The 27,305-nt window shown below is 41.2% G+C and overlaps 1 protein-coding gene and 2 pseudogenes across 1 annotated transcript in view; all 3 read left to right on the top strand.

Moving 5' to 3' along the window:
- KCNU1 (potassium calcium-activated channel subfamily U member 1) overlaps positions 1 to 14,166 on the top strand; it is a 118,798-nt gene extending 104,632 nt beyond the window's left edge. Inside the window, 4 exon segments of the mRNA XM_054565772.1 lie at positions 2,042 to 2,181; positions 9,454 to 9,648; positions 11,308 to 11,432; positions 13,947 to 14,166. Coding sequence (XP_054421747.1) covers positions 2,042 to 2,181; positions 9,454 to 9,648; positions 11,308 to 11,432; positions 13,947 to 14,166 — 680 coding nt within the window.
- A 3,098-nt stretch (positions 14,167 to 17,264) lies between these two features.
- LOC129064655 (leukocyte elastase inhibitor-like) lies at positions 17,265 to 19,557 on the top strand (annotated as a pseudogene).
- Positions 19,558 to 25,039: 5,482 nt separating this feature from the next.
- Positions 25,040 to 26,725, top strand: LOC129064653 (exocyst complex component 3-like; annotated as a pseudogene).
- The last annotated feature ends 580 nt before the right edge of the window (positions 26,726 to 27,305 follow it).

The following is a 27,305-nucleotide window of genomic DNA, read 5'->3' as shown; positions in this document are numbered from 1 at the left end:
TCTTTAATGGGTATTTCATGACTGAGTGTCTGAGCTGAGATGAACAGACCTCTTAGTTCCACAAAGGGCGCGGGGGGACAGAGAGAGGGACCAAGAGGTGACACCACCACCACGTGATCGGGGCATGACAGTGCAGCAGACAGGAAATAATCTATTCACAGTGAATCCTGGAGCAGCAGCTCTTCAGATTCAGCTTTGAAGTTCTCAGCTCTCTTGATCCTGACCGGTACCAGCCAGCCTGTTTGTAACTACCTTTAAGCTGTCAGCTGCAGTTTTTATTTATAGTTTAATTTTATTTTTTTTTTACCCTTTTGAACCATCTCCAACCCTGAAGTGTAGCTACACTGAGGACACTGAGTAGAAGACTGTAATATAAGTTGGAGTGGCTGGGAGGGAACCAGTCAGGTGCTCACTGGCCCAGACGAGCATCTGGTCACTCTCGAGGGACTTAGAGCTCTGTGCAACCGAAGACTTTCTGGCACCAGGCGGCCCTTGTCAGATTAGCCTGACAAATCACCTGCCAGCTCACTGTTTTTTGTTCTTTGGCTGACTGGAAAGGGTCACGGTGACATGGGAGTTGCAGGTCTGACTGCCAGCGCTCGAGTACAGGATGTACAGTGGCCTGTGGAAAGCACCTAGGAGAGCCGGGGCCCGGGGTGGGATGACACAGCCAGGCAAGAGGAGGAGATCGTGTGTGCAAAGGAAACGTGGGCTGGCATTAGTCAGGCCTTGCTCCTCTTTTATAAAGTTATATAGTTCTTGGGAGAAAATGATTCACTAATACTAGCAATATATCACTTCGCCCAACTTTATTAAGGAATCATTTTAAGAATTAGGGGAAAATCCAGTCTTAGTTAGGATTATATTTCGAGATGTAGGTCTAGGAGATTTGTTTTGACCTGTATAAGACTGACAAAAGCTGTGAATTTCTGAGATTTTAAGCTACTTGCAAACTAACCTGCCACGGTTTCATGGGGGCTGGCAGAAGACACAAAACCTCTGGGTCAGAGACAAAGAATAGTTTATTACTCACGAAGATAGCAGTAGCCAGAGTTTCATCATTTATGTGCTGGTTGCCCAAGCCCTTGTTCCCACCAGGTGACGTGAAAAGGGCCCAGCAATACCTAGACCCACTGTGGATTGCTTTATAAGGGAGGAACTAGAATCTTTCACAATGGGCAGTCAGCGTGCCTCGCCTTCGCTCTGGTGGGAGATATCATCTTTGTGCAAACATTTTTAAAGCAGTAGTCTCAGAACAAAGGCAGTTAGTGTCTTGGCTGTCACTCCCAACAAAGATCAGTTCCATCCACTTCAGAGCCTGCTTACTGGGGTCTGAGTTGCCGCCCTGGGTCAATATAGATATGCTAATGGGTAAGGTGGCCCATGCTACACTGGCCTTCATTAGGATGATTTGAGTCCTTGCTACTCAAAGTGTAATCCATGAACCAGCAGCATTTGGAAGCTTGTTGGGACAGATAAAATCTCAGGCCCCACCCCAGACCCAGTGAATCAGAATCTTACTGTAACAAGATCCTGTCATAACAGCTGACTCATATGCGCATTAAATTTGGACAGGTACTGCTTTAACTCATTCTGGACCCAGATCATGGAGCAATGCCAAGCCACCTGTGGCATGTTATTATGAAAAAGACTATAACGGGGGTGACATGGGTTCCCATTTATGCCTGTTGTCCCAGCGCAGTTATTGAGACTGCCCCCTGTACTTCCAAAAGGTCCTGGTTTGAAAGATAAATTATATAAGGGTGACAGTGAGGATACTTGCATGGAGAAACTGAGGCTGAGCCCAAGGACATCCCCTTGATGATGAAGGTGCCCAAGAGGGATTCATGCCTTTAAGGGATGAAGATGAAACTTGGAAAGGAAAAAATGTAGTAGGGGCAGGCCCCACGTTGACCCCGAAGCAAGCCTCAAACGCTTTGATCAAGTGGCCACCCGTTGGCCTGCCTCCACTCATAAAGCAGATCCTATATTCTTAAGCTTGCCTGCCTGCCTTTTCCTGTTTGCCTCTTTTGCCTTGCAGAAAATCCTTCCAACATCCACTTTATTGAACAGATTGGTGGGATGGAAGCGCACCTCCCAGGAACAAGCCTGCATCTCAGCACTTCCTTTTCCATAGGCACTGTCTTTTCTGGCAGCTTCTTGGATTCCCTCCTGGCCACAGTAAGTGCAGCTAAGTTGAGGAGCCCCCAGGACCAAGCCCCTAGCAGAGGGGAGTGCGGATGGCTTAAGGCAGGGGTAGATGATGATAATGTCTCACGATTCTCTCTGCTTTTTCAAAAAAGCTTGTTCACATACAGTATTTCATCTTTTCTTACAACTACCTGGCAAGGACAGCAAACTCTTCACATTTTCAAGATTAAGAACTTAAGAGCCAGTACCCTCAATACCAGGGGAATGAGCGGGTAAGCTGCAGTGTGTCTGCATCAGCCCTTTCAGCTTCAAGTGCTCTAGGCCTTTTTGTGTCAAAGCTTAGGAGATGACTGCTTTCTCGCCTCTTGAAAGTATCCCCCAAAGCTTGCGTAGACACCACCATAAAGGGACATGGAGTTTCGGCAAAAAGCTTTGGCCTTTGGTGGTATGAGTTTTGTCCAGAGCTAAGTCAGATCCCCCTCCACGCTGTCCTCCCCTGGGGTGACCACATTGCCGTTCTTCAGCTCTCAACACCTTCTTACATTGATTACAAAATTGCCACAGTAGAATTAATTCACTGGGCAAATACTTACTTAACAGGTAGGTTAAGCCCTTACTTAACTGTGCAGGGCTTTGTTCTAGGTGCCGGGGACACAGACCAAAGTATCTGTGCACGCGGGGCTCATGCTAATGGGGAGGTTGGCGCAAGCACGATGAATAGGGAACAAGCAAGGAATGTCAGACAGATGCAGGGACCAAGGCGATGTGCAGCAGGAAACGCAGGGTTTGAGGGAGGGGTTGTAGACTTCGATAGTGCGGCCAGGGAAGGGGGCACACGTGTCATGCCGGGAGGAGGGGTGAGCACACACCATGCTCATCCCGGAGGAAGAAAGACATGGGCAGGAGGGACTAGGGCACAGGCAGCGAGGTGGGAGCCCTCCTGGAGTGTTCCAGGAATTTGACTAAAATTCACAAAATCTGTGCTTAGTCTTTTGTGAATGGCTGCGCCAAGTCCTCCAAAGGAAATTCTTATAACCCATTGTCTCACAGGTTCCCTCCTACCCGAAATTTTCCAAGGGAAGGGCAGCTAAGTGGTTGAATATCTATACACAGATACTTATATGCACAAGGCTCAGGGCACAGTTTGATGAATGTGCTGCCTTCTGGAATTCCATGCAGAAGAGACATCATTTCTTAATTGTATGAGTGCCTCAAAAGTACAGCTTTCACTTTTAGGGGAGCCTGGCAGGGGCACCTGTGTCCCCTTCATAGATTCAGTGCTGCTTGGTATGAAGGGATTAAGTTTCTCTGGGCTCAACCTCCCTAAGCCTTGGAGAATGGGGGGTAGCCTAAATCCCATCGAACTTCAGAGAGAGAAGCTTATGTCAGTGATAGTATAACAAGTCAGTAGACTGAGTTTCCTAAAGGGTTGAGCAGCATTCAGCTTTGACTGAGCCAGGGAGAGATGCATTGGAGGGACTTGAGACAGGTTACTTTTCTGGGAAGGTGACTGGGTCTGTCATTGATACGTCAGATACCTTGCCTGTAATAAATGACAGGCTATCAGGCAGAAGGTGGCTGTTGATGAACTGGATCTGTCTGCAGGGTACATTTTCGATGGCTTTAAGTCCCAGTTCTTTTCAGAGATTCCTAGATGGCAGGCAGCTTTGTGCCTTAAATTAAACTTGAGCCTTAATTAAACTCTGCTGGTTCACGCAGGTAGGAACACAGTCACAGATTCTATTTAGAGCTGGTAGGAAGAGCAGGATGGGCATAGAAGGGCTGAAGGAGTAGAAACAGACACAAATGAGCACATAATGTAAGCACAGGAAATGCGGACTTGGTAATGAGCCGGCACCTGGGCCTGTCATCACTTACCGCAGGAGTGTGACCTCGTGACCTCCCAGCAGAGCGCCCCTGCCACCCAGGCTGCCTTCAGATATTGTATCGATGGGCTCCTTGGTGGGAGAGGACGATGTAGTTCTGCCAGAAAATGAAGTGAGTTATGTAAAAGCTCAACTGTTCTCTGAGGCCCCACGATGAATTCTGTGGGAGAAAAAGCCCCATGCTGTGGTCTGATGTACAGGATAGTCACATGAGGTCACAAGCCACATTGCCTTGAAGGACTCCTGGTAAGTGCACAGTGTAGGGGTGGCTTGTAGTCATTGGTAATGGGATGAGGACGGACATCTTTTATGCTATGGGGCCAGCTTGGACCTTGAACTTCTAAATCTCTGCCTAGTGGCCTCCTGCCTCAGCCCTTGAATCTGTAATGATGTACGGCACCGCAAAATGAATACACTTAATGCTATTTAGAGCTCCAGTCCCAAGTCTCTGGCCACGATGAGCTGAACTAGACCTTTGAAAAGACTCAGGGATCCCTGTCCACTCTTGTTCTCCTTCCCTCTGAGCCTGGTACTGCTCAGCCTTCTGAGGGTGGGGGCGACTTCCTGTCATCCTGCCACACTGAAGGAATGAGCCCAAAGGTCAGGCCCGTGCCTCCAAGTCCATCGTCTTTGCTCTTCTGAGGGCCACTGGGTGTGGGCCCGCCTCCTGACTTTACACCTGCTCAGACACCTCAGAGAGGGAGAGAAAATTTATCCTCTTGCACTAGAAACATATGGGGCCACTGTGGTGGCCCCAGAATATATTCTCCAATATTGCATTTTTTTCTCCGTACATATCAGAGCAATCTCCTTGTGGAGAAATGTGGGAGGAAGGCAGAGGTCTGGGTCTCCCCATAAGGGAGGATGGCAGTTAAGGACCTGAGGTCTGTCACTCCCTCTAGCACATTCCCATGGCAGACACCATCCATGGGCGTGGTTTTCCGCCTCCAGATCATGCCTGCATCTTTCCCAACTCAGACCCCGAGTCACCTTCTTCTGCTAAGTTTTATCGTTGAGATAATATTAATAATCAGAACAATATTTGTGATAGGGACAATAATAAATATCTCAAGCACTCACTTGAACCAGGGTCTTTGCTAAGTGCATTACCTACATTACCTTGTTTAATTCTCTGGTCAACCCAATTAGGAGAATACAGTTATAAGTCTCATTTTACAGATGAAGAATCTGAGGCTTAGAGGGGTAAATAATGAGCCAAAGGTCACAGCACTCACAGATGACAAGTTGGTTTTCAGACCCAAATTTGTAATGACTATAGAGTCAGACCACAAACAACTGCCACTCCGGGAATCTATTTCTGTGATAATGGCTATTTTTCGAATACATTGACACTGAAGTTTTGCTTAGAGGCACCTGTCTCCCAGAGCACTCTGGAGTTGCTGAGGAGACAGGCAAGGAAGATGGGACCAGGATGAGCCCCACCCCACCCTGCACCCACCTACACCTTCCCTCCAGTCAGAATAACTCTGCTTTCATCCAAGTCATGTAGGGGGCTCCTAAATAAGATCTGATTTGAGGAAGGATTCCTGCTGTTAAGAAGACTTTGAAAACCACTCCTTAGAAGTTAGACCATATGACCAACAGAGAGACATAAAATAAAAGGATCAGAATGCTGCTTTCTATTCTGAGCCAGGTGTCCAATTTCCAATAGGGAGTCCCATATGGGAGATAAGAGTCAGCCACTCCACCCCATTTTGTATCTTCTGACCCATAATTTTCCCCCCACAAAGAACATCTTCTGGGTTTGGCTCTTCCAACCTGCTGCCCAAACTTGATGCGGCAAGAAATGTGTTTGGTGCTGCACAGTCCGAGGCTATAATTAGAATCAAAGTGTTTGTTTCTCTGATGCCCATACTACTCACAAGGGCAGATGGATTCAGAACAGACTCCCTCAGGAAAAGGGCAGTTAACACTTCAGCAGTTTCTGAAACAAGATGAGGTCATCAGTCTTGACTCCAGTTTGGGGTACCATATTTCCAACCTAATATTTAAGGGCCCTCTTCCTTCTCATGAATGCGCACGCAGAAGACTTAACAGTTCTCCACCTTTTCCTCCAAGTCTCCCTTAAGAAACACAAAGAAGGTTGAACACTCAAGTCCCAAGGGTAGAACAAAGCCTGAATAACACGGTGTGAACTTGTCATTGAAGTTTTGCTTTAGATTTTCAAGCAGGTATTTCCTACTTTCCCTTGATAATACCTGTGATTTTTCTTTTCAACATAAGTAATGTGGTTTCCCTTCAAATCTCTTGATTCAGTTGACACTATGGCTTCAAGTATCCCCCCGTATGCTACTGTACCCTTCTGCCCCAGTGGAGAAACATGATTTTGAGGTATAATTCAGATTCACTTTTAATCCTCTGTCAGTGCAATGCTATGAAAATGAGAATCAAAGAGGCACTCAGACCCATAAGCAGAATTCCCAAATGGCTTCACAACCATAGAACTTAAGAACTGGACATGAAGCTGGAAGCACTTCCCTTTATTTATAAGAATAGTGAGGCCCACAGAAGTGATTTTATCAAGATCATTGATCTGGTCAGTTGCAGTTGTCCTACCAAAGAACCTCATTCTCAATTAGAAGTATTTCTCATAGAATGTTGGATCTTCAGGTCTTCTGAGATTCTCGGAATAAAAAGCATCAAGTGCTTAAGATGTTAGTACCTATGTTATTAAGTAATATTCTAGGTTGTTACAAGAGAGAACTCAAGCTTCATTGGGCCTAAAAGTTAAAACACTTGGGGCTGCAATATTTTCTAACACCAGGAACCCAAATTCTAGTCAATAGATTTATATTAGAAACACTATTCAAGTTTAGAAGTCCTAAAATATTTCAAGCACTTTTCAACTTTCTTATTTTCTTCAGAAATAAAAAAAGGGAGGGAGTGTGGGGGGAGGAATGAAAAAAGGAAGAGACCAGTAAAGACAATACTGTAGAACCCCAAATGATAAAAATACAAGATGAGCCCTCAGAATAAGGGTGACTTGTAAATCCCATTATTTTCCCCAATATAGAATTGCAATCCTTTTGATGTCAAAACTGAAGAAATGATATATTCAAAAGCTAAGCCTGTTTCAGTTAAATATGTAAGGTACATGTCTCCCTAGAGCCTCCAAAACCAGGATAACCCTAGAATTTACTCCTTTTCTTTAATCAGGGGAGAACAATTTTAACAGCATTATGTTTGATCACTATGTTTGATCACTCTACACTATGGCCTCTTGTTCTTAAACCGATTGTGGCTCAGCCTGGATTTACATCCTCTATTCCCTCCAGGATTTCACGGAGCCAAGTCCATAAGCAGCCCTCTGGGTGGTAACCAGACAGAACAAGGGAGATATGTGAGGAGACCATCACTCATGGACGGATGCCTTTAGCCTGGTTGTTAGGCTGGAGGGGGCATTTAAAGTCATCTTTCAATCTGAATAATATTATGAAAGTTTTAAAATTTCTTCACTATGAATTTACACAGATTGTATTATTTCCTAGGTCACCTTGTCCCAAGAGCCCCTACATTTTACTAACAATATTTATTGGTTAAAAATAAACTTCCAGTTGAAGTCAATGTGCCTACAGCTTTTGAACAGTGTCTTGTTCAATGCACTCTTGGGGGTGTGACTGTTAGGGAGGCAAAGTCTGTGCAGGGAAAGAGCATGTAATTTAAGGAAGTGTTGCTCAGAGTATGATCTGAGAAACTCCAGTGTCAGACCACCAGGTATGTCCTTTAAATTCTGATTCCCACTTCTGACCATAAATTCTGAGCCATTAGAGCTGGCATCCCAGAAATCTGCACTCATGAATATCACTCTGGGTGATCAAGATACATGAGAACTAACGTTGAAGAGAACAGAATTTAGTAATGTGTGCTGTATATCTCATTTAGTCCTGCAAACAATGCTCATAGGTGGGTACCATTATGTCAGCTTTAACAATGATAAGACTTTTGCTGGGGAAGAACACATGAATTGTCCAAAAGTATTCAGCTAGGACATGCCAGTCCAGGTTCAAACTTGGGCATATTAAAGACAAACCATTAATATAAAATACAGAAGACTGAAATAGAATAATAGCCAGTGGTCATGGAACCACAATGAAAGGATAACTTTATTCTGATAAGGAAGCCATCATAGAGTTTGCCAGGTTGGTAAGAGATGAACTTGATGTTCCAAAGCAGAAGAAAGAAGGAGTAAATGTAGAGCATAAACAACTACAAATAAACTCTTGTGCACTGGAGGGTCCATTACAGAGGAGTGAGCTTGGTTTTACAGCAGAGGCCTGAAGACAATGAAGGTTTGAGGAGGTGGATAGCATGATCTTCCTTGTTTCTAGAAAGTCTCTCTGGAAGCGCTTTGCACAGTAGATTTCAAATGAGAAGAAAAGCAAGGAAAGCCAGTAAAGAGTCCATATTGTAACACAGGCGTTAGGAGATAAGTCCCTGAATTTGGGAGTAGAGAAGGTGAATGGCAACATTTCTAGAATAATAACAGTTGAAGTCATTCCTTTTATTTATAATAAAAACAAAATCATTGATTTTTGTATAGGTAATATATAAACAAATAAATTTTTCTATTGGAGTTAAAATCTAACAGATAAAACAAAGAGTAGAAAATTTAAAACATTATATATTCCATAGATTTGAGAAAACCTAGTGGGTAATATATTTACACGGCTACGTACATGTACAGCAATGCCTAGTCTACACTGAATTAGGTAAGAATCCTTTGAAAAAGAAGTTTCAGAAAATGGTTAGGGTTAGTCAGATGCACTGTAGTTTCGAAATAAGAAGTTTGCCCATATGTCCTCCTTTGGTTTCATTTTGATGCCAAAGATTTTAAAATTTCATTTATTTATTCAATAGTTACATCTTTGAAGTTTATGATAAGAGCTATAGGAGATCTAAATGTTAATAAGGCCTAAGTCAATGTCTGTCCTCAAGTTGGTCACAATCAAAAAGAATATAAGTAGATTCACATCCAGAGGGTTCAAATACAGATGACAATATCAGTAATTGCCTAAGGTAAAATCTATTGCAGCCTCATTGAATACATATGTTTAAATGTATGTTGATGATTATTAGGACATCTGTAACCTGCCATACTCTTCTGGTCATTTTTTGGAGGAGGGGACATACTTGGTGTCAGTATAATTACCCATTTTCTTCATCATTATATTGTAACCCCCAAGGGAGCAAGAACTGGGTCAGTGTTATTTTCTCTGCACTTTGCCCTATCTGAACTGCCAGCTTTTAAGTGATTTTAATAATAATAATGAGACACAGTGCTTTGCACCATCTGATCCATTTCAGCGATGCCCTCAAAATCTCCAAGACGATAAAAAATCCACCATTTAGGAGTTGGCTCTTATGACTTAACACATGGCCCACCCTTGCTTTCCAGGCCTTCTACAATTATCATGTCCTGGAGTTGCTTCAGATGCTGGTGAGAGGAGGGATAAGTTCTCAGATGGAACAGCATTTGGATAAGGATAAGTTCTGTGGGCTGACTGACAGCTGCAGCACACTTTTTTTCGGAAGAAGGCGCTGTAAGCTGGGGCTTCTGTCCTTAAACCAAACCATGCTGTTGGACATTGAAGTGAGTCTCGTCTTAATAGAGTCTCCTACTTCCTCACATTTCTGAGTTTCTGAAAATGGCCCAGGCTATTGGTGTTCCTAGATGGTCTATAGCATACAAGTAATAACAATAATAATAATAACAAATTACTACAACTCATATTCATATTTTACAATTTGTAAGTGTATTTTCACATGTGTTATATTTGTTTCAATAATGTTGGAAGGTACATAAAGGCAATTGTTGTTATCCTTGTCTTCCAGATAAAAAATCCAAGTATGCAGGAAGCATCAGAGAGGTCCAATAACTTGTACTTTGACAAGGGTATTAATCATTGTAACAGCTAATATTTACTGAGTATTTCCCCTGTGCCTGTCTACTTTTTTTTTTTTTACTTAATCTGTCTGAGGATTTACATGGTAGGCATCATTATTAACCTCACTGAGCAAATCAAGAAGCTGAGGTCCAGAGAAACAAGTACTTACCTGAAACCACATTGTCTACTAGAGGCAAAACAGGGGTGCCTCTAAAGCAACCTGACCCAGGTCTTCTCACTCTCCTTATTCCTGAACCACTAAAAGAATCTCATTAGGTCAACTGAAATCAGGCCAAAGGATTCTGTGTTTGAGTCTAAGAAACTGATTGGGCTAGCCAGTGGAAAATGCTTGAGTTTCCTTAGCCCATGATTATAGCAAGGAAGAATATAACCATTCGAGCAGATTCCAGTGGAGTCATCTAGGCATCTGGGGATTAGAGTACAGCCTGGAAATGAGTAATCTTTTTACTGATGTGGTTCCTTTTGGTTTAGTTTGCCTTGACATTGCATTTAGCTCTCCAGTGTAATTGTAGGGGCAGGCCTTTAAAAGGAAACATTTTTGGTTGGTTCAGAGCACACCAGCAGAACCCCCTTCACAAGAAGCAGCCTCTTTCAGACCTCTGCATCCAGCCTGTCTCAACAGATGTTGTACTTTTGTGGTCCTGGGTCCTTCCACTAAGGTTGACTCATTAGTGATTATATACCAGGACAACAGGCACAGGCAATTTCATGTTGGTATCAGAGGTGACAGTGGACTGGTCAACACATTTCTTCCTTTCTCCAGTGAGGTGTTGCCTTCTCACCTCATTCTTTACCCTGAGGCATCACCCGCAGAACTGAACCCTTAGCTGCTGCTTTGGAACCTTCACTTGCAGTGCCTCTGTCAGCTATAACCTGAGAGCAATGCCAAGAGGAGCACTTGGGGCTATAGTCTTTTGTAGGGTGGGATAAGAAGATCAGGCTCTGGAGATCACTCAACATCCCAATTATTTATATACCCTGAAAATGGGATGTTCCTACTTGTTTATCGTTGCTTCTTAACAGCTACCAAAACAGCAGTCACACTAAACACAATATAATGACCTGACCTGCCACATCCACCAGAGGCTCTTGCAAGACCAGAGTGATTTAAAAAAAAAAAAACACTGGGACTGTTTTTATCTACTCACAAGGATTAGATGCTCAAAACTAAGCATAAACCTCACATACAAGCCACTTGACACTACCACCATAAAGATAATAGGAAATGGTTTTAAGCTCTTCCAAATTTCTACCACAAGGAAAAGCAAATGACACTCCAGTAAGTGCTTATTATTTCCTGGTTAAAGTGCCAATAAGTATATGTTTTTCTCTTTTCTCCCCAGCCAAAAAAGACCTTTGCGCAACTTTTCTGTGGCTTGTTAGATAATTTTGGAATCCTGTGCCTTGGCTTATACCGCATGATAGACAACGAGAAGCACAACCTGGAGCACAAAAGGGGAGTATGCTAGTGTGGAAAGTGCTAGCCACCATCCAAGCATAAAGGCCAAAGCTGCTTTATTCTATGTGAAAGAGAGTTTCAGAACTCAGGGTCCACCGTTATGAGGGAGGGTGCAAGGAAGTAGATTATAACATAGGAATAAGGAAGAATGCATATAATGGCATGAATAAACCCTGGTAATTACGATCCAATGGAAGCCATGTAACAATGGTGTCTCTGTCTCCGATGAAAACTGAAATGCAGACCACATTTTGAATCTGGGTTTTTCTTTCTTTCTTTTCTTTTTTTTTTTTAAACTTAGCCCATCCTTGTCTTTGTAACTTTTAAAGCTAAATGCCACTGTTCACATTGGAAAGATTTACTTATTTATGCTGGATTCATTGGGTAAATATTTACTGAGTGCCTCTTTTCTAGACACAGTGCTTTGTACTTATAAATTATGGGAGTTAATTCAAATTTAAGTTTAAAGATCAGTCTGAGAGCAGTGGGGAAGATCCAGGAAAAGTATGTAGAGAGCAGGAGGAGAAAATAGACATGCAGTAATGTAGGTCTGATCTAAGATCTGCACATAGGAATGGACAGGACTTAGTAGAGGAGAAACTAAAAATAATAGAGTGGAAATAGATTGGTAGAACCTAGTCCTGGAAGAAAGAGAAAGAGGTCAAATTACTCAAAGTGGAATAGTCTTGTTTAGAAAGAAAGATAATCTCTCTGCTCCTAGGAGGAAAGAAGGAAAAGAATAGATGCCAAGGCAAATATAGCTATCGATGAGGGGTGTGCTTAATGGAACTTTTATGTAACACTGGGATTTCTCAGTGAAGTACAGACATAGCCATTGCTGAGAGGAAAGATGGAAGAAGTGCTACAGGGAGTTGAGAAAGAGGTAAGAGTTTTGATCCACTACTGAGAGGACGGGAGATGAGGTTCACTGTGGATTTGTAGGAGCAATTCTAGACTATAATGCGAAAGGACAAAGGATTGGAAATCCTGATGAAGTTAAAGAGTAGTTGTACTCAGAGTAAGGCGACGAGAGAGAAAGAATGATGGGGTTGTGGTCAGATTGTGATGATACTGAAGCATAAGATTTTAGAGGTGAGACGTGTCAGGAAATTATGGTATCCAGTATGTGGACAGGAAAGTGTGCTGTGGAGATAAAGATCACTGGGTAGTGGAAATCAAAGAAATGTGTCTGGACATTGCAATTGTGAACATCATAGACACTGCAGGCATGTAAGGTAATGGGGGCATCAGAGCTTGAAAGAAAAGGTGTACCAATTGCCAGAGGCCTAAATAAACATGGAGCCGCGGTGGGACTACGGTGACACCCCTCAATCAAAGGGAGGGTGAGAAGGCTGCAGAGCACTAAGCACAAAGGTGGCAGGGAGGTGTGATGCTCTGGAAGCAGCAAGGGAAAGAGTGAGTGATGCTGATGTCTCTCTGTCTCTGTCTCTCTCTACCTGAACACCGTGCCCTTCCCCCGACACCTCTGGAAAACGTGTAGAACATGGTATTTGGGAGAATGTGCAGCCCAAACTTAAGAGGACCTCAGGAAAGGAAATGAGTTTTCTGTTTTAAAGGGAGTATGTGATTATAGTAGCCCTTGTATAGGACTATTATAGAGGTTACAGGGGATGCAGTGAGAAAGATAAAAGTGGGAAGATTATTCAGTAAAAGGAGGCCAATTTGCATTGAGGTTGGTGTTTAGGAAAAGAGGGGCGATCGATCATTTGGGGCAGCAGTGAAGAAATGCAGGATAAAAAACATGGAAGGTTATCCTGTCTCAGGATTTGGACATGAACACTGGTGTATTAATTAATGTAACTCACATTTATTAAGGGTTTGCTGTGTGCCTGATACTGTGTAAGGCACCCTGCCTCCCTACACTTTTTCCATGCAGGTCCAGGCTCTGGGTGTTCTTTAAGATTCATCAACATTCACCATTTACTTACCAGTCAAGGTTTCAAATAAAACTTTAATTTTTGTTTCTTTTCCTCATTGGCCAAACTATATTCTCTGTGAAAGCTGGTGCCATAAGCATTGGGGTAGGCCTAAGCCAGGATGGAAATATCTGGAGTCTATGTTATCCACCACTTTCGATAAAGCTCAGATAAGTGACCGGAGCATTGTGCCAACTGAATTCATCAGTGTGGTGGATATTAAAAGCAATAAAGCCTGGAGTCAGAAAGGTCTTTAGAGACCTATCAGTCCAAACCACAGCCCTATCCCTCTCCCATTAAAATAATGAGAAAAGCAAGGCCCAGGGAAGGGAGGTTCCATGCATGAGGATGGGCAGGGACAGTGGCAGGCCTAAAAGCTGGTCTCCCAGTGTCCGGGCTAGGACCCCTCCTATTGTACTGTGCCAGAGACATTTACTATTCACAAAATAACCGAGGAAGTGAGGCAAAGCAGAAACATTTCCTCTTTTGGCCCAGCAACATGACTGTCTTATTTTGGCCACTGCCCATCCATAGCGACACTGTCCCAGCCGCAGAGGCTCCGGCTCATTTTTGCCTTTTCTTACAGGTTTGTGATCACCCGGCCAGCCAATGAGTTTAATCTGCTGCCTTCAGATCTTGTGTATTGTGCCATCCCTTCCAACACTTCAACTAACAAAACAGATAATTCTCCTTATCAAGGTTCTTATGAATCGATAAATACAATGCCATGGACATCAGGGACCTTTGAGGCACCTGCAAGCAAAAACAGTCCTCCTACAGCTCACCCGGTTGGCTGGCACAGTTAGTGAACACATCATTACGTTTTTAGGATCCCCACACTATCCCTGTTAGTGATCCTAAGCGAGCTGTTTTGTCTCAGAGTAGTAACCTGTCTCCCCAGGCACATCCAGGTAAAACTGTGAAGGAAAATGAAAAGGAAAACATGAAGGAGCCCACTGTCTATTCAGACTACACCTGCTGATTATTCTCCACAAGCTTCAAGCTTGCTACTTATAAGGCATCTCCAGCGATGGTGACTTCGAACAAAGAAAATAAAAATGGAAGTATATGCCATTTTCATGCCCGTTGCTTAGAGGTTGATCAGCAAGCCCACACTGTTTGGGAAGAAGTAAAATGCTGTTCCAATCCCACTGGATCTGGCATGATAAATAAAGACGTGATATTAGAAATGCCTCCATAAGGAAAGTTCATTGCTCTGTGTCCCTTGAGAAGAAAACAAGTTAGTTTGAGCTGTGTTAAAGAAGTTCTCTAGCACTTCTGGGTTCCTCCAGTCAAAGAATATAATCAGATAAAATGAGAAAGACTTGGACACAGGAGACAAGAAATAAATGGCCACCTCCACCCCCAAATAAGGTTCTTTCATTCTTTCTCCTCAAACAAGCAAATAGTAAACTAGTATATTAGCTCCTTCTCTTTTTTTTTCTCGTGCTTTTTCTTTGTCTCTCTCTATAGAAGGTGAAAAAGACCAGATGGAGAGATGAGGTTTGATCTGGAAACCAATTTGTGTTAAACTAAGACCTAAGTATTTGCCCAGCACAAGAATAAATATTAAAGTACCTTGGGATGGTGTATCTGGGTGAGGCCAAGTATATTGAAATAAATAACCTTTCAAATTCTCTAATTCAAGAATAAAGACATACAATAAAAAAGATAAAAAAAATTTACCATATTCCACAAAGAGCCTATCCACTGCTTGATAAATCTCATCTTTAATTAAGTCATTTCATCTAGATGTTTCTTTGTTAACATGGGAAACAAAAGTTCAGCACACCCAGGAAGTATTTATTCCCAACTGGTGATCTTATAATGATGAGCTTCATAAGCGATGTCTTCTTGTGTTATAGACACCACAGAGGAGAAGGGAAGAGAAAAGAAAAACCATATTTCTCGCAAATTGTTTTACATAATGTTTATTACATCCTTGACATTTTTAACAACATCATTGCTTACTTGGTATCATTGCCCTGTTTTACAAAGGAAGAAACTATTGCACAAATAGGGTTGCCAAATAAAGAATACCTAGTTAAATTTGAATTTCATATAAACAACAAAATTTTACTATGAATGTGTCTAAATTATTGTACTTAACTAGTAAGTGATCAAACCAACACGTAAAGCTGATTTATTTTACTCCAGTGCTTATACACATTATGACTCCAAGCACACAAATAAAATTAAAAAAGAAAGTTCATTTGCAAGAAATAAAATTTTGTATTAGTTAAATTTAGGTTGTAAAAAAATCAGCTTAATCTATGTGAGAAAAGAGTAATTGTAAGGAAAGTTATCAGAGACCAAAGAAATAATTTTTTTAAAAGCTCACTTGTCTTCATTTTTCTCTCTTAACATATAAATGGTGAAGTTCCTGCAATTCCAAATTTGTAGGTAGAGTTACAGGTGCATGGAAGATTTAATTGGTCTGTCCTTAAATTTCTAGACTTATTTCCAAAAGAAAATATATAGTGGGCTCAGTTTTGGCCACTCTGTCCCACTCTCCATGGCTGAGGAGCAGGCGCCTCAGAATGGAGGGAGGAGGGAAGGCTCAGAGCGGGAGGGAAGAACGGTCCATGGCCTGAGAAGACACGCCACCATCATCTACCACAAAGATAATCTCATTCTTTCTCCCCATTTCCTGGGCCATTTTATACACCAAACACGTTGAGCAGAAACAAAATATTTCTGAGAAAGTATAGAGGAGTCCTGCACATATTCAAAATCCAAAAATCCACCTCTGTTCACATGTCAACCAATCTGTTTAGCATCTCAGCCTCAGTTCTCCATATTAAAACCTTATTCCACAAATGATCTCATTTCCAACATAGCAGAGAAATCGGAATGAGAAATTCTATATTCTTCAGTATTTTATTGGACTGGGTGCCAGAAATATGCCTAAAGAAACATTGAGGTATATGCAACTCTCATACTGCCAATATAGATAAATAACATTGGCAGAGGACCCTTAGACTTATGTGCCAAGTGAGTCTATTACTTCAAAGTCAAACCATTTACCTATAGATGGCAACATTTTAATACAAGTCATAACACTAGATCTTTCGGCAATATAGTGGATACTTAATTCATAATGATGTTCAACCCATTAATAGAAGAACTGATAGGAAGACAAGAAAAAGCAGGCAGGCAACTTACAGTTTGTAAACAATAGGTGGGCCAGCAGTTTTTAAGGTCTTTTTTTTTCTTTTGATCCTTTGACCCTTTTGAAAATTGGACAAAAGCTATAGTCTTTCATCCTAGAAATAGTAATATATGTGTATATTCCACAAAATTCAATATTTAAGTGTGAGGGAGGTCACAGATCATTCTATAGCCTATCCATATTTTTCCCAAATTACTAATACAGATCTTCCATAACCAGTGGAGGTGTCTGTCGCTAGAAAGAGCATGGGTCAGCAGAGTCAGGAGACCTGAGTACTTGTTTTAGGTATCTCATTAAACATTTGTGATTTGGGCCAAGTTCTCAAACCTTTCTCAGCTACTTTACCAGTTCATTTTACATTTTATAAAAGCAGAAAGCTGAACTGGAAGATTTTTAAATGACTTCCATCTTCATTTATTGAACCTGTATGTGTATTTATTCACTACACACTGTGTATCAGGCACTGTGCTCGATGCTGTGGATAGAGTGATTACCAAGACAAAGTAGCTTTCTCCATGGAGTATAAATAACGAGATAATTACAGATTATGTCAAATATGGTCAAGGAAGTAAACATGGCGATGTGACAGAGAATGTGGTGGCCAGGGACCATGGCAGGGGGAGCGATGCTGTGGAAAAACCATTTCAGAAAAGGGAACTTGAAGTGTCCAAGAAAACAAGCCAACATGCTTAGAGCACAGTCAGTAAAGCAGAGGAAGAGTCACATGAGATAATGTTGGAGAAACAGGTATGACCTGATTAAGAAAGATTCTATAGACCAGTAGAAATGTTACATATTATCCCAAGTGCAATGCGAAACTCTTTAATGATTTTAAATAACGGAATGCTTGTTGTCATTAACATTTTCAAAGATCACTCTGGCTCCTATGGTTTCAGCAGTATGACTAGGTGAATGCAGCTGGATCTGAACTAGAACCTTCCAGAGAGAGGCAAGAAGGAAGTCGTGTTCAAACAGGGCGTTTGTGAGAGAGAGAGGACTCACACAGAACCGTTTGGTCACTGGCTGAGATTATAATGCCATGTGGAGCCAAGAGATGTAGACAGTAATTGAGACCCAATTTGACCCTCACCTGGGAAGGGTCAGCCCATATGTGGAATATAGATAATCAACAGACTCCTCCTACTGGTCCATGAAAAGAAGAGAATTTATCTTTGCTTAAGGATGTGGGTATAAAAAGAAAAACACACTTAGCATGAGAAATTAAAGCTCCAAGCTCATATCATGTGCAGTTCTAGTACCCAAATTTACACTGTGTGTGGCAGGAATTTAAAACCCTAAAAGTAATAGGAAAAAAAAAATCTGATTCTGGACCAATAACTACCTTGAGGTAACTTGTAGAAAGAAAATTAATAATGTTTGGCAGGAAAGAATTCTATACTCTAGGCAAACAGGACTCCATGGGGTGAGGTGGGTGGCAGTGAATTTAATACTTTTTGAAAACTGACAATAAACCTCTAAAAACTGAGAAATGAAACGAGGAAATTATCTTCTTAAGTGAGAGTCAGCAGACAAATGAGACAAGAGGGGTAGTATGACCCCAGATTTTGATATTAAAATAATCTGGAAAAGACCATAAAATTGATACATTTAAAGTGATGAAAAAGTTTAAAAAATATGATTAGAAGTCATAATGAACGAAAAGGATGAGGAGGCAGAGTTGAAAAAGAATCAAAACTTATAGAAAATGTTGATCATTTCTGTAACTATACAAAGACCCTGCAGGTGCTTACCCCTTTCCTGGGTCCTGAGGCCCTGCCCAGGCAGCGAGCAGGGCCTTCCCCGTGGAGCAGCTGAGCATGGCAAACATAGGGTTTATGGGGGACCTTTTCCACACCCTGAACAAGGACAATCGCACTGGAAACATCTTCCTCTCTCCCACAGGCATTTCATCAGCTCTGGCCATGATCTTTCTGGGGACCAGAGGCACTACTGCAGCACAGATATCCAAGACTCTATTTCGATGCAGCTGAGGATATTCATTCAAGATTTCAGAGTCTGAATGCTGCTATCAACAATCAATATGGAGCTCCCTATATTCTGAAACTTGCTGATAAGTTATACGGAGAGAAAACATGTAATTTCCTCCCTGAATTCTTAGCTACGACTCAGGAAATGCATGGTGTTGAATTGGCCCATGTGGATTTTCAGCATGTCTCTGAAGGTGCAAGAAAGGTGATAAATGAGTGAGTCAAACTCATTTAGGCAGACAGAAGGGAAAATTCCAGAATTGTTGGCTGTAGGTATGGTTTGATAATATGACTACACTTGTGCTAGTTAATGCCATCTGTTTCAAAGGAATGATGCAGAAGAAATTCAGCTAAAAGGCCATGACCAATGCACCTTTCAGGTTGAATAAGAAAGACACAAAAACAGTGAAAATGATGCATCAGAAGGAGAAATTTCCATATGGCTACATCGAGGACCTTAAGTGTTGTGTGTTGGAACTGCCTTATCAGGACAAGGAGCTCAGCATGGTTATTCTATTGCCGGATGACGTCGAGGATGAGTCCACAGGTCTGAAGGAAAGAGAGGAACAACTGACTCTGGAAAAACTGCGTGAGTGGACCAAACCCGGGAATCTGCATCTCACTGAAGTCAATGTTCACTTGCCCAGGTTCAAGCTGGAAGGGAACTACAACCTCAACTCACACCTAGCCCTCCTGGGTATACACGGTCTCTTTAATAGCAAAGCTGATTTGTCTAGCATGCCAGGAACCAGAGATCTTTTCATATCAAAAATCGTCCACAAGTCTTTTGTGGAAGTGAATGTGGAGCGCGCAGAGGCAGCGGCTGCCAGAGCAGACATCGACACCTTCTGCATGCTTACTTTAGAAGAAAATTTTGTGGCAGAGCTTCATCCATTCTCTTCATTCAACACAATCCCTCAACTAACATCCTCTTCTTAGGCAGACTTTCTTCCCCTTGGAGACTGTGGGAATACAAAGCAAAGCTCAGAGCTGTGTTACCTGCCCTTTCAATGGTAGTAGTTTTCATGTATCTTTAGCAATAAAACTACCATCCCCCCCAAAAATGAAAATGTTGATTAAATTTTTTTAAAAATGTATATTTTGAGCAATAAATTATATACAAATTAATCTGAAGAATTTAATTAATGTAAAATGGAGAGAGAAACACATGGAAAATATGAAAGTTGTTAAGAGACATGGAGGAAAGAATAAAAAGTCCCATATATAAATAACTCAGTTTTCAGACGGGGAGATAATGGAGAAGATGCCTCCCAAAAAAGCTTTAGAATTTTTCGGATTCGTGAAATACGAGAATCCTGAGATACAAGAAGTCCAATGAGTCATGAGCAGGAAAATTAAATCTATATGCAGACAAATCCATACTTAGAAAAGCAGATTTCCTACAAAGGGATCGCCATCAAGAAACTGAGGGGAAAAAAAGATAATGAACCAATAACATCAAAACGCTGAGGTGAAAATAACAAATGGTGTAAAAATATGCATACTATACTATCTAAATCACCATTCAAAACAGTTTGCCTAAGAACATTTAGAGACCTTTATTGAAAGAATGAGAAAAGGTATACTTCAAATGAGAGGAGGATGAACTCCAAAGGATGGAGAAATATATAAGGCACAATAATTTAAAAAATAATAATTAGAAATTATTGAGGTAAATATAAATAGATATTATTTGCAACAATAATAGTAATAGTAACAATTTTAGGAGGGTTAAGAACAAGTTGGAACTAACAGGAAAAAAAAGGAACTATGAAAGAGGTGCGGTTAAGCAAAATTATTGTAAGATCATGGCATTGTTCAGGAGGAAAGCAGAGATAATAATTGTAGCATGTAAACATTTTTGAAGAATGAAGTCTAAAGGTAAAAGGAAAAATACATGACTTCCAAATCAGTTGATAAAAACTAAGTAGTAAAGAAACAAATAAAATTTAAGAATGTTGACTCAATTTATAAAAAGCCAGCATTTTTTTAGAAACATAAATTAAAAGAATTGCATATAAAAAAGTAAAGGGTAGTAATGAGTACAGGTAGATAAGGCAGTAAATAAATGTAAATGGATCAATCTTGTTAAAAGATAAAGATTTTCAGAATAGATTTAAAAGCAGTCATACACTGTTTATATCATAAACTGTAATGACTCAGAAAATATGGAATTGAGAGAAAATGAAAGAGTTATGCTAGAAAAATAGAGATCAAAAGTAGTAACATTATTAATATCAGATAAAGTATACCTCAGAACAGAAATAATTACTGAGGAAAATAATTTCATTTTATAACTGTAACACTAATCTTCAGCTGGCAAACAATCTAAGAGCTCTGACATTTTATGCATATAATAAGTCCTTAAAATATATAAAACTAAAACTGACAAATTCATAAAAAGAAATTGAGAAATCCACAATCATAGGGAAGAATTCTAATATACTTTTCTCAGAAACTGAAAATCAAGTAGAAAAAGTTAGCATTTACATAGACTAGTATGAACTACATAGCTTCTCTCCCCCTCCCCCAATGATCTCTAAGGGTATGGCCCTTCTACTCATCATCTAACTAGGTAATTGGTGCTCCAGTCCTCTCGATCACGTTTCAGGCTAGCAACAAAAGAGGAAGAGTAAACACAAAACACTTTCTTCATAAGGACACACATTGCAGAAGTATTACATGATGCTTTGACCTACAAACACCTAGTCATCTGACCAAGTCCACCGCAAAGGATCCTGGGGAATGTCCTCTATTACCTGGGCTGCAATGCACCAACCAAAAATTGAGGATCTGTTACTAAAGAAACAAAGGAGACAAGACTGAGGGAAGAAATGTGTATTCCCTGCCACTGCTTTAACAAAAATAATATGATAATTTAAAAATGTTATCTCTTTTCATAATACTTTGAATTCTGTTAAAAGGAAAGCACTTAAAATATGATTCAATCAATATAGGATTGGTCAGAATGTAAATAGGTCCATGGTGTCAGCAATACATGGCTGGGTTGCATTTGAACAGAGATTGCTTGCGGGGGTACACCATCTGTACAGTTGCCCTTATTGCCATCCAAAAAGTGCACACGGGCTCTGTGAGTCTGACTGCAGAATTCAGTGCTGGAAGACAGAAGAAAGCAGAAGGTTAAGTTCTTGTCCAACTACATAGTTTTAACTAGCTTGATCAAATAGAGATTAGACAGAGAGATAACTAATCTACCAAGCAGCAAAAGGACTTTTGTTTTTTTATCAGCACACATATTTTCATTTTCCATGAATTCATCATCAAGGCCATTCTGTATCAACCAATGATACTCACCAACCATATTGCAATGCAATTCAAAATTGGTAACAAATAACCAGACCTCAACAAATAAAGTTTACCAACATGTTTGGAAATAAACTCCACTATAGGTCAAATTTAAAACTTCATAATGGATATTGACAAACTTTTGAGATCTAAATGATAATGAAAAGACTGCATATTAAAATTTGTTCCATTCTTCTTCAACAAATGGTGGTGAAAAAATTGGATATACACATGCAAAAAATAAAATGAGACCTTTACTTTATATCATATACAAAAATTAACTCACAGTAGATTAAAGACTTAAATGTAAGTCTTGAAACTGTAAAACTTCTTGGAAAAATATAGGGGGAAAATGTCATGACTTTGGATTTGGCAATGATTTCCTGGATATGGCACCAAAAACACAGACAACAAAAGCAAAAAATATGTAAGTGGGACTACATCAAACCTAAAAATTTCACAGCAAAGGAACCAATCAACAGAGTGAAAACGCAACCTACTTAGTGGGAGAAAATATGTAAAGAACTTCTACAACTCAACAGTAAAGAAACCCAAACAATCTAATTAGAAAATCATCAAAGAACGTGAATAGACACATTTACATGTGGTGCATGGTTTCCTGGAGGAACAGTAACTTACAGCTCAAAGCCAGGAGTTGATTCTTCCAGAAAACAAAGAGTCCAAGCTCTAAAAGCCATCTGACTGCAGATTTTGGATGGACCTGCTTAGCGAGGGCTGGAGAGGGAGACTGAGGGGAAGCAGGGAGAGGCACGATGGCTGCTAGGGATGGAAAAGAGAGGGGAAAAAGGCTCGAACACTAATTGGGTTTGAAAGAATACGGAATGAGTCCAGCCCCTGCGTGCAGAGAAGAAAGGACCTTGGACAGCTGATGCTAAATTCAGATTAAACTAACTGCAAGTCCCCTGGGGACGTCACAAGGTAAACCTGATTGTCTCTGTCATTTACAATCATTATCAGGCAGACTGCCTCTGTAATTTTACTGGGGAGCCAATTAACAGATCCCCGAAGCTAGCAGGGAATGACCCAGCCCTCCTCTTGTTTTTGAAGAGGAAAAATAAGGTTGAATCTGTGCTCCAGTCACTGACTGTCAGATAACTTCAGACAACGCAGTGACCCCTCAGCTCGGGTGAGTGGCTGAAGTCAGCCCTTTCTCCACTTTCTTTTACTCTTTTCTCTAGCTACTCAAATTAGCTCCAGATAGCCCAGCAAGACTTGTTACTTTCTTCTCTGAGATATGGAAATGCTGGTCATCTTTCACTCCTTGTCTTCAAGAAAATATCTTTGTAGCATTTCATCTTGCAAAGAAATGGGGAAAGGCCAACGAAGGCACCCAGAAGACAGTATCTTAAATTCATCACTCAGCCCAGCTCTGTCCCCTGACACCGCCCTTTCTCATGCTTTCCTGTCACAGTCAGACTTTTTAACTAGTTGTCTACATTCACTACCTTATTTCCGCATCTCCGATTCACTACTTAAGCCATCCCAACCTGCCTGTAACCCCCATTATTCTGCTAAAAATACTCTTTCTCAGGTCATGAATATTGAAGTCACTCTGTGGAGCAGAATATTTAGTACCGGCCTGAGCTGACATCTCAGCAGGATTCAGCACCGCTGATCTGCATCTTGAAACATCATCTTCCCTTGACTTCTATGAAACAAAACTCCTCTCATCTTCCTTTTACTTTTCTATGTTTTCTCACGTTACTTTCGGCATTCCTTTGATACAGCACAGTGAGGTATCAGCATTACACAAAGCTTGATTATGAGCCTTTTATTTATTTTTTAATCTAAGGGATCCCTGAGTGATCCAGAGAATTAAAGAATGCTTTACTTGCATATACCTGCAAGTAAAAGGGCAGGGACATTTTCCTCTAGCCATCATTTTCATGTAAGAACATGGGCCCAGTCTTGCCAAGTTTTAAAAATTTTTTCAGAGAAATTGAGAATTCTAATTTTTACATCAAAATATTATTCTTTTAAATTTTTATTTAGAACTATGATGGAGTTGTTGTAGCAGACCAACCCTAACACCAAAAAAAAAAAAAATGTAACTGGATAAAAACTTTTTAAAATACCCGTTTGAAGTAGCAACAGAACAACATAGTAAGAACTAGGAAAGGCTAAGATCCAAGAGAAAAGAAAAACACGGAGGTGAACTTACCATTTGACACCCTTTTTTCCCTCCAGGCATTTGCCAATTACTGTAGTAAGTGGTGCTAAACAAGAGATCAAGTTAAATTTTAAGGCTAAGAGCTTTCAGCAGTCTCTTGGGGCTGGGAGGGGAAAAAACATTGGAGTTGAAGGTTATCACGGCAGCTTGGAATTGGGGGGAACTCAGTTTTAAAGGAAAGAGGATTGGAAAACTATGAGCATGACTTTCTGTACTGCTTTTTACCCAGAGGGAATTGTTTATTCCTAATACTTTCAACATGAGAGGCTGAGAAGCTAAGAAGAAAGGATCAGCTATGAAACTAGAAAGCTGAGTAGAGCTTTTGCCAGCCTCCAAGTGCTAGGGAGGTGAAAATTGGCATTCAAGGCCTGGCAAGGGGGATAGAACCCGGTAAACAACATTTGCTTTCAGTGAACATCTTGAAAGGTCCTACTTTAGGGTCACTTGAAACTAGAAATAAAACAGTTCTCACAAAGCCTGAAATCAGCTTAAATAACTCCCATTTTCTGATTGAATCAAGATGATCAATCCCTGTTATGATTACTTATAAGTAAGAAATTAATTGTCTCTGCTACGAGTTAGTATTATTCAGAGTTTCCACACTTTTTCTACAGCATATCCAGCATTCCGTAAAGTAGTTGGAGTCAGTCTTACATCTGCCTCAATTTATGCTTGCATCTAGTAACCTAAATTAACCTCCAGATAGGTCAGCAAGCCTTGCTTTCTTCATCTTTCTGAGATATTGTAATGTTAATAGTCTCCTTTACTCCGTTTTTTCCTTTAAGAAATAAATGAGTAAGTACCATGAATGACAGTGGAGGGACTGAAATGACAAAAACTAAGAGAAAAGAAGTAGGAAATGGAGACAGCCCATAGATGATCTCCATACAGTAACATAAAACCATAAAGTAACTGTGATTAACATGTTCAAGAACTGGGAGACATGCAGGCAGGTGCAGAGGGTCAGTGTGAAGGGGTTGCCCTCGTGTGGCGGGTGTGGGGATTCTGCCCTCTCCTTAACAATGGAGAAGACAGACCAGAAGGCCATTGCTACAGCAGCCCAAAGGTTTGCTGAGATGCTTCGGGGCCTGCAATAGCTGAACAAAGTGGTGCAGTAAAACAGAAGTGAGGTCAGATCGAAGGCCCCTCTCTAGTTGCATGGGGTGTACATGGGCCTGAGGAAGCCCCACAATACATTGAATAATGTCAAGGACATCCGCTGAGATCCACAAAGACTGGAGCCAGAGTATCAACACCATCAGAAGCCTCAAGCACGTGAAGGATGCCTTGTGTTGTGCAGCTCAGCCAGCTTGTGAATACTGTGGAGAACCTCATGAATACCTCAGTGCCAGACTGTGAGGAGACCCATGACCTCATTAAACAGCTCTCCAGCAGGCTCACCAAGAAACTAGTGGACCTGGAGTGTTCCCAGGATGGGCTGACGTATGAGCAGTGCTGCATGGAAAGCAGGAACATGCACAACTGGACCCTCATCCATGGCTATTCGGAAGCACAGAGGGACTCTCCGATGAACTGGCCAAGCAGCTGTGGATGATGCTGCAGAGGTCACTGGTCACGATCCCCCATGACTCCAGTTTGCTAGTCTTGGTTGTCAAGATCACTGAAAGAGGGAAAAAAATGACAGGCACATACCTGACCAATAAAAGCAATCTAGTTTTTTTCCTTCCAAGAGGTCCAAGAATTGGAAGGATAAAATGTCTGCTATCTTGGACAGAATCATATGAGAATTGAGGGCACACAGGCAGACATCAGCGGGTCTGACAAGAGATGGTTTGTCTGCCAACTGGAAATCCCAAGTATGTACATCCTCGATGACCTTATCTTTGCTCAAAACCTGATGGTTAAGTGTTTTCCACCCTATTATGGGGTTTTTAGAAACCTCCTGAACACGAACCACAAGAGCTCAAGTTGGAAGACCTAGAAGCAAGTGAGATCATGAGTCTGTTGTTGTGGGTCTTAAACATCTACCCCAGCAAAGAGATGATGGCAAACGCGGAGCTGTCCCAGAAATGGACTTCAGTGGCCTGGAGGTTTCACTTTCTCCAAATATGACCTCTGAGATGTTCCACACATACATGTCAACTCTCTCCTCGCATGCCATTGCCTATCTGTGGAAAGCCCCAGATACAGACAAAAAATACTGGATTAAAAACAAAAACAAACAAAACAAAAAACATAAACCTGAGCCTGAAGCTGACCAAAGTGGGTACTACCACTCAGCAATCCGTCATCTTCCAGATGTTTGAAGAGATTCTTCAAGTTGCTGCTCAGATACAGACGTGAAGATTTGAAAACAAAGGTAGTAGTTTGTGCCTTCAGTTCAATAAACACAAAGATGAAGCTCAGTTGTACAAAGAAATATGCCTGGGGAGCCAGCAGTATATACAATAATGGCAATTATCAGTAACTGCCAGAATCCATAGCCAGTTTAAAAAGGAAGCACTTAAAAAATGAAATGAATAGAAGAGAGTTATCTCGGAGCCAGCTGCACATGGATGGGATTTGAGACACCGCTGCACAGGACAGCTGCTGCAGGCTGCCAGAGGAGGCCTTCTTGGATCTGGAGCAATATCTCAATGAGCTGATGCCACAGAAGTGGCTCAGGCTCAAACACTGTCGACATCATCTGTGCCACCATGGAAGAATAGTTCAGTGATTTTGCCAAAATTAAAAGGCTGTATAAGTGAAATCATATGGCATTAAATGAAATCATATGGTATTTGTCTTTCCCTGACTGGCTTATTTCACTTAGCATAATGTTCTTACTGAACTAAGAAGCAAAATAGAAACAGACTCATAGACAGCAGGCTGACAACTCTGGGTGGAGGTGTTAGGGGGTGGAGGGATTGAGCACAAAGGAAAAGGACTCATGGGCATGGACAACAGTGTGGTGACTGCAACAGTATAAGGGGGAAAATGGTAGTGGAAAAAAATGCACCAAAAAATAAATTTAAAAAAATTAAAGGCCACGTTAAGAACAGGATGATAGTGAGTGGTGGATGATACCTCATGCAGAAGTACATCTCATTCTAGAGTCCAAAGGGGCACAGGAGGGTGCTGAGAGGAGAATCATAAAGGCTGAGCATCTCCTTCCAGTTCCAGAAGCTGGCTTCTGGATGTGGCAAAGACACAATGGGCAAGGTGACGCAAATGTCACCATTGCAGAGGTTATTAAACTAATGGACTCCTCTGGTTTACCAGGAAGTCTTGACTCTGGCCAGCACATACCCAGACATCTGGGATGACCGCATCAGCACGCTGCTGGCC

This window comes from Pteronotus mesoamericanus, unplaced genomic scaffold (genome assembly GCF_021234165.1).
Source record: "Pteronotus mesoamericanus isolate MK-2021 breed Mesoamerican mustached bat unplaced genomic scaffold, CSHL_Meso_final contig_169, whole genome shotgun sequence".
Taxonomy (NCBI): Eukaryota; Metazoa; Chordata; class Mammalia; order Chiroptera; family Mormoopidae; genus Pteronotus; species Pteronotus mesoamericanus.
This window is presented reverse-complemented; position numbering and strand designations above follow the sequence as displayed.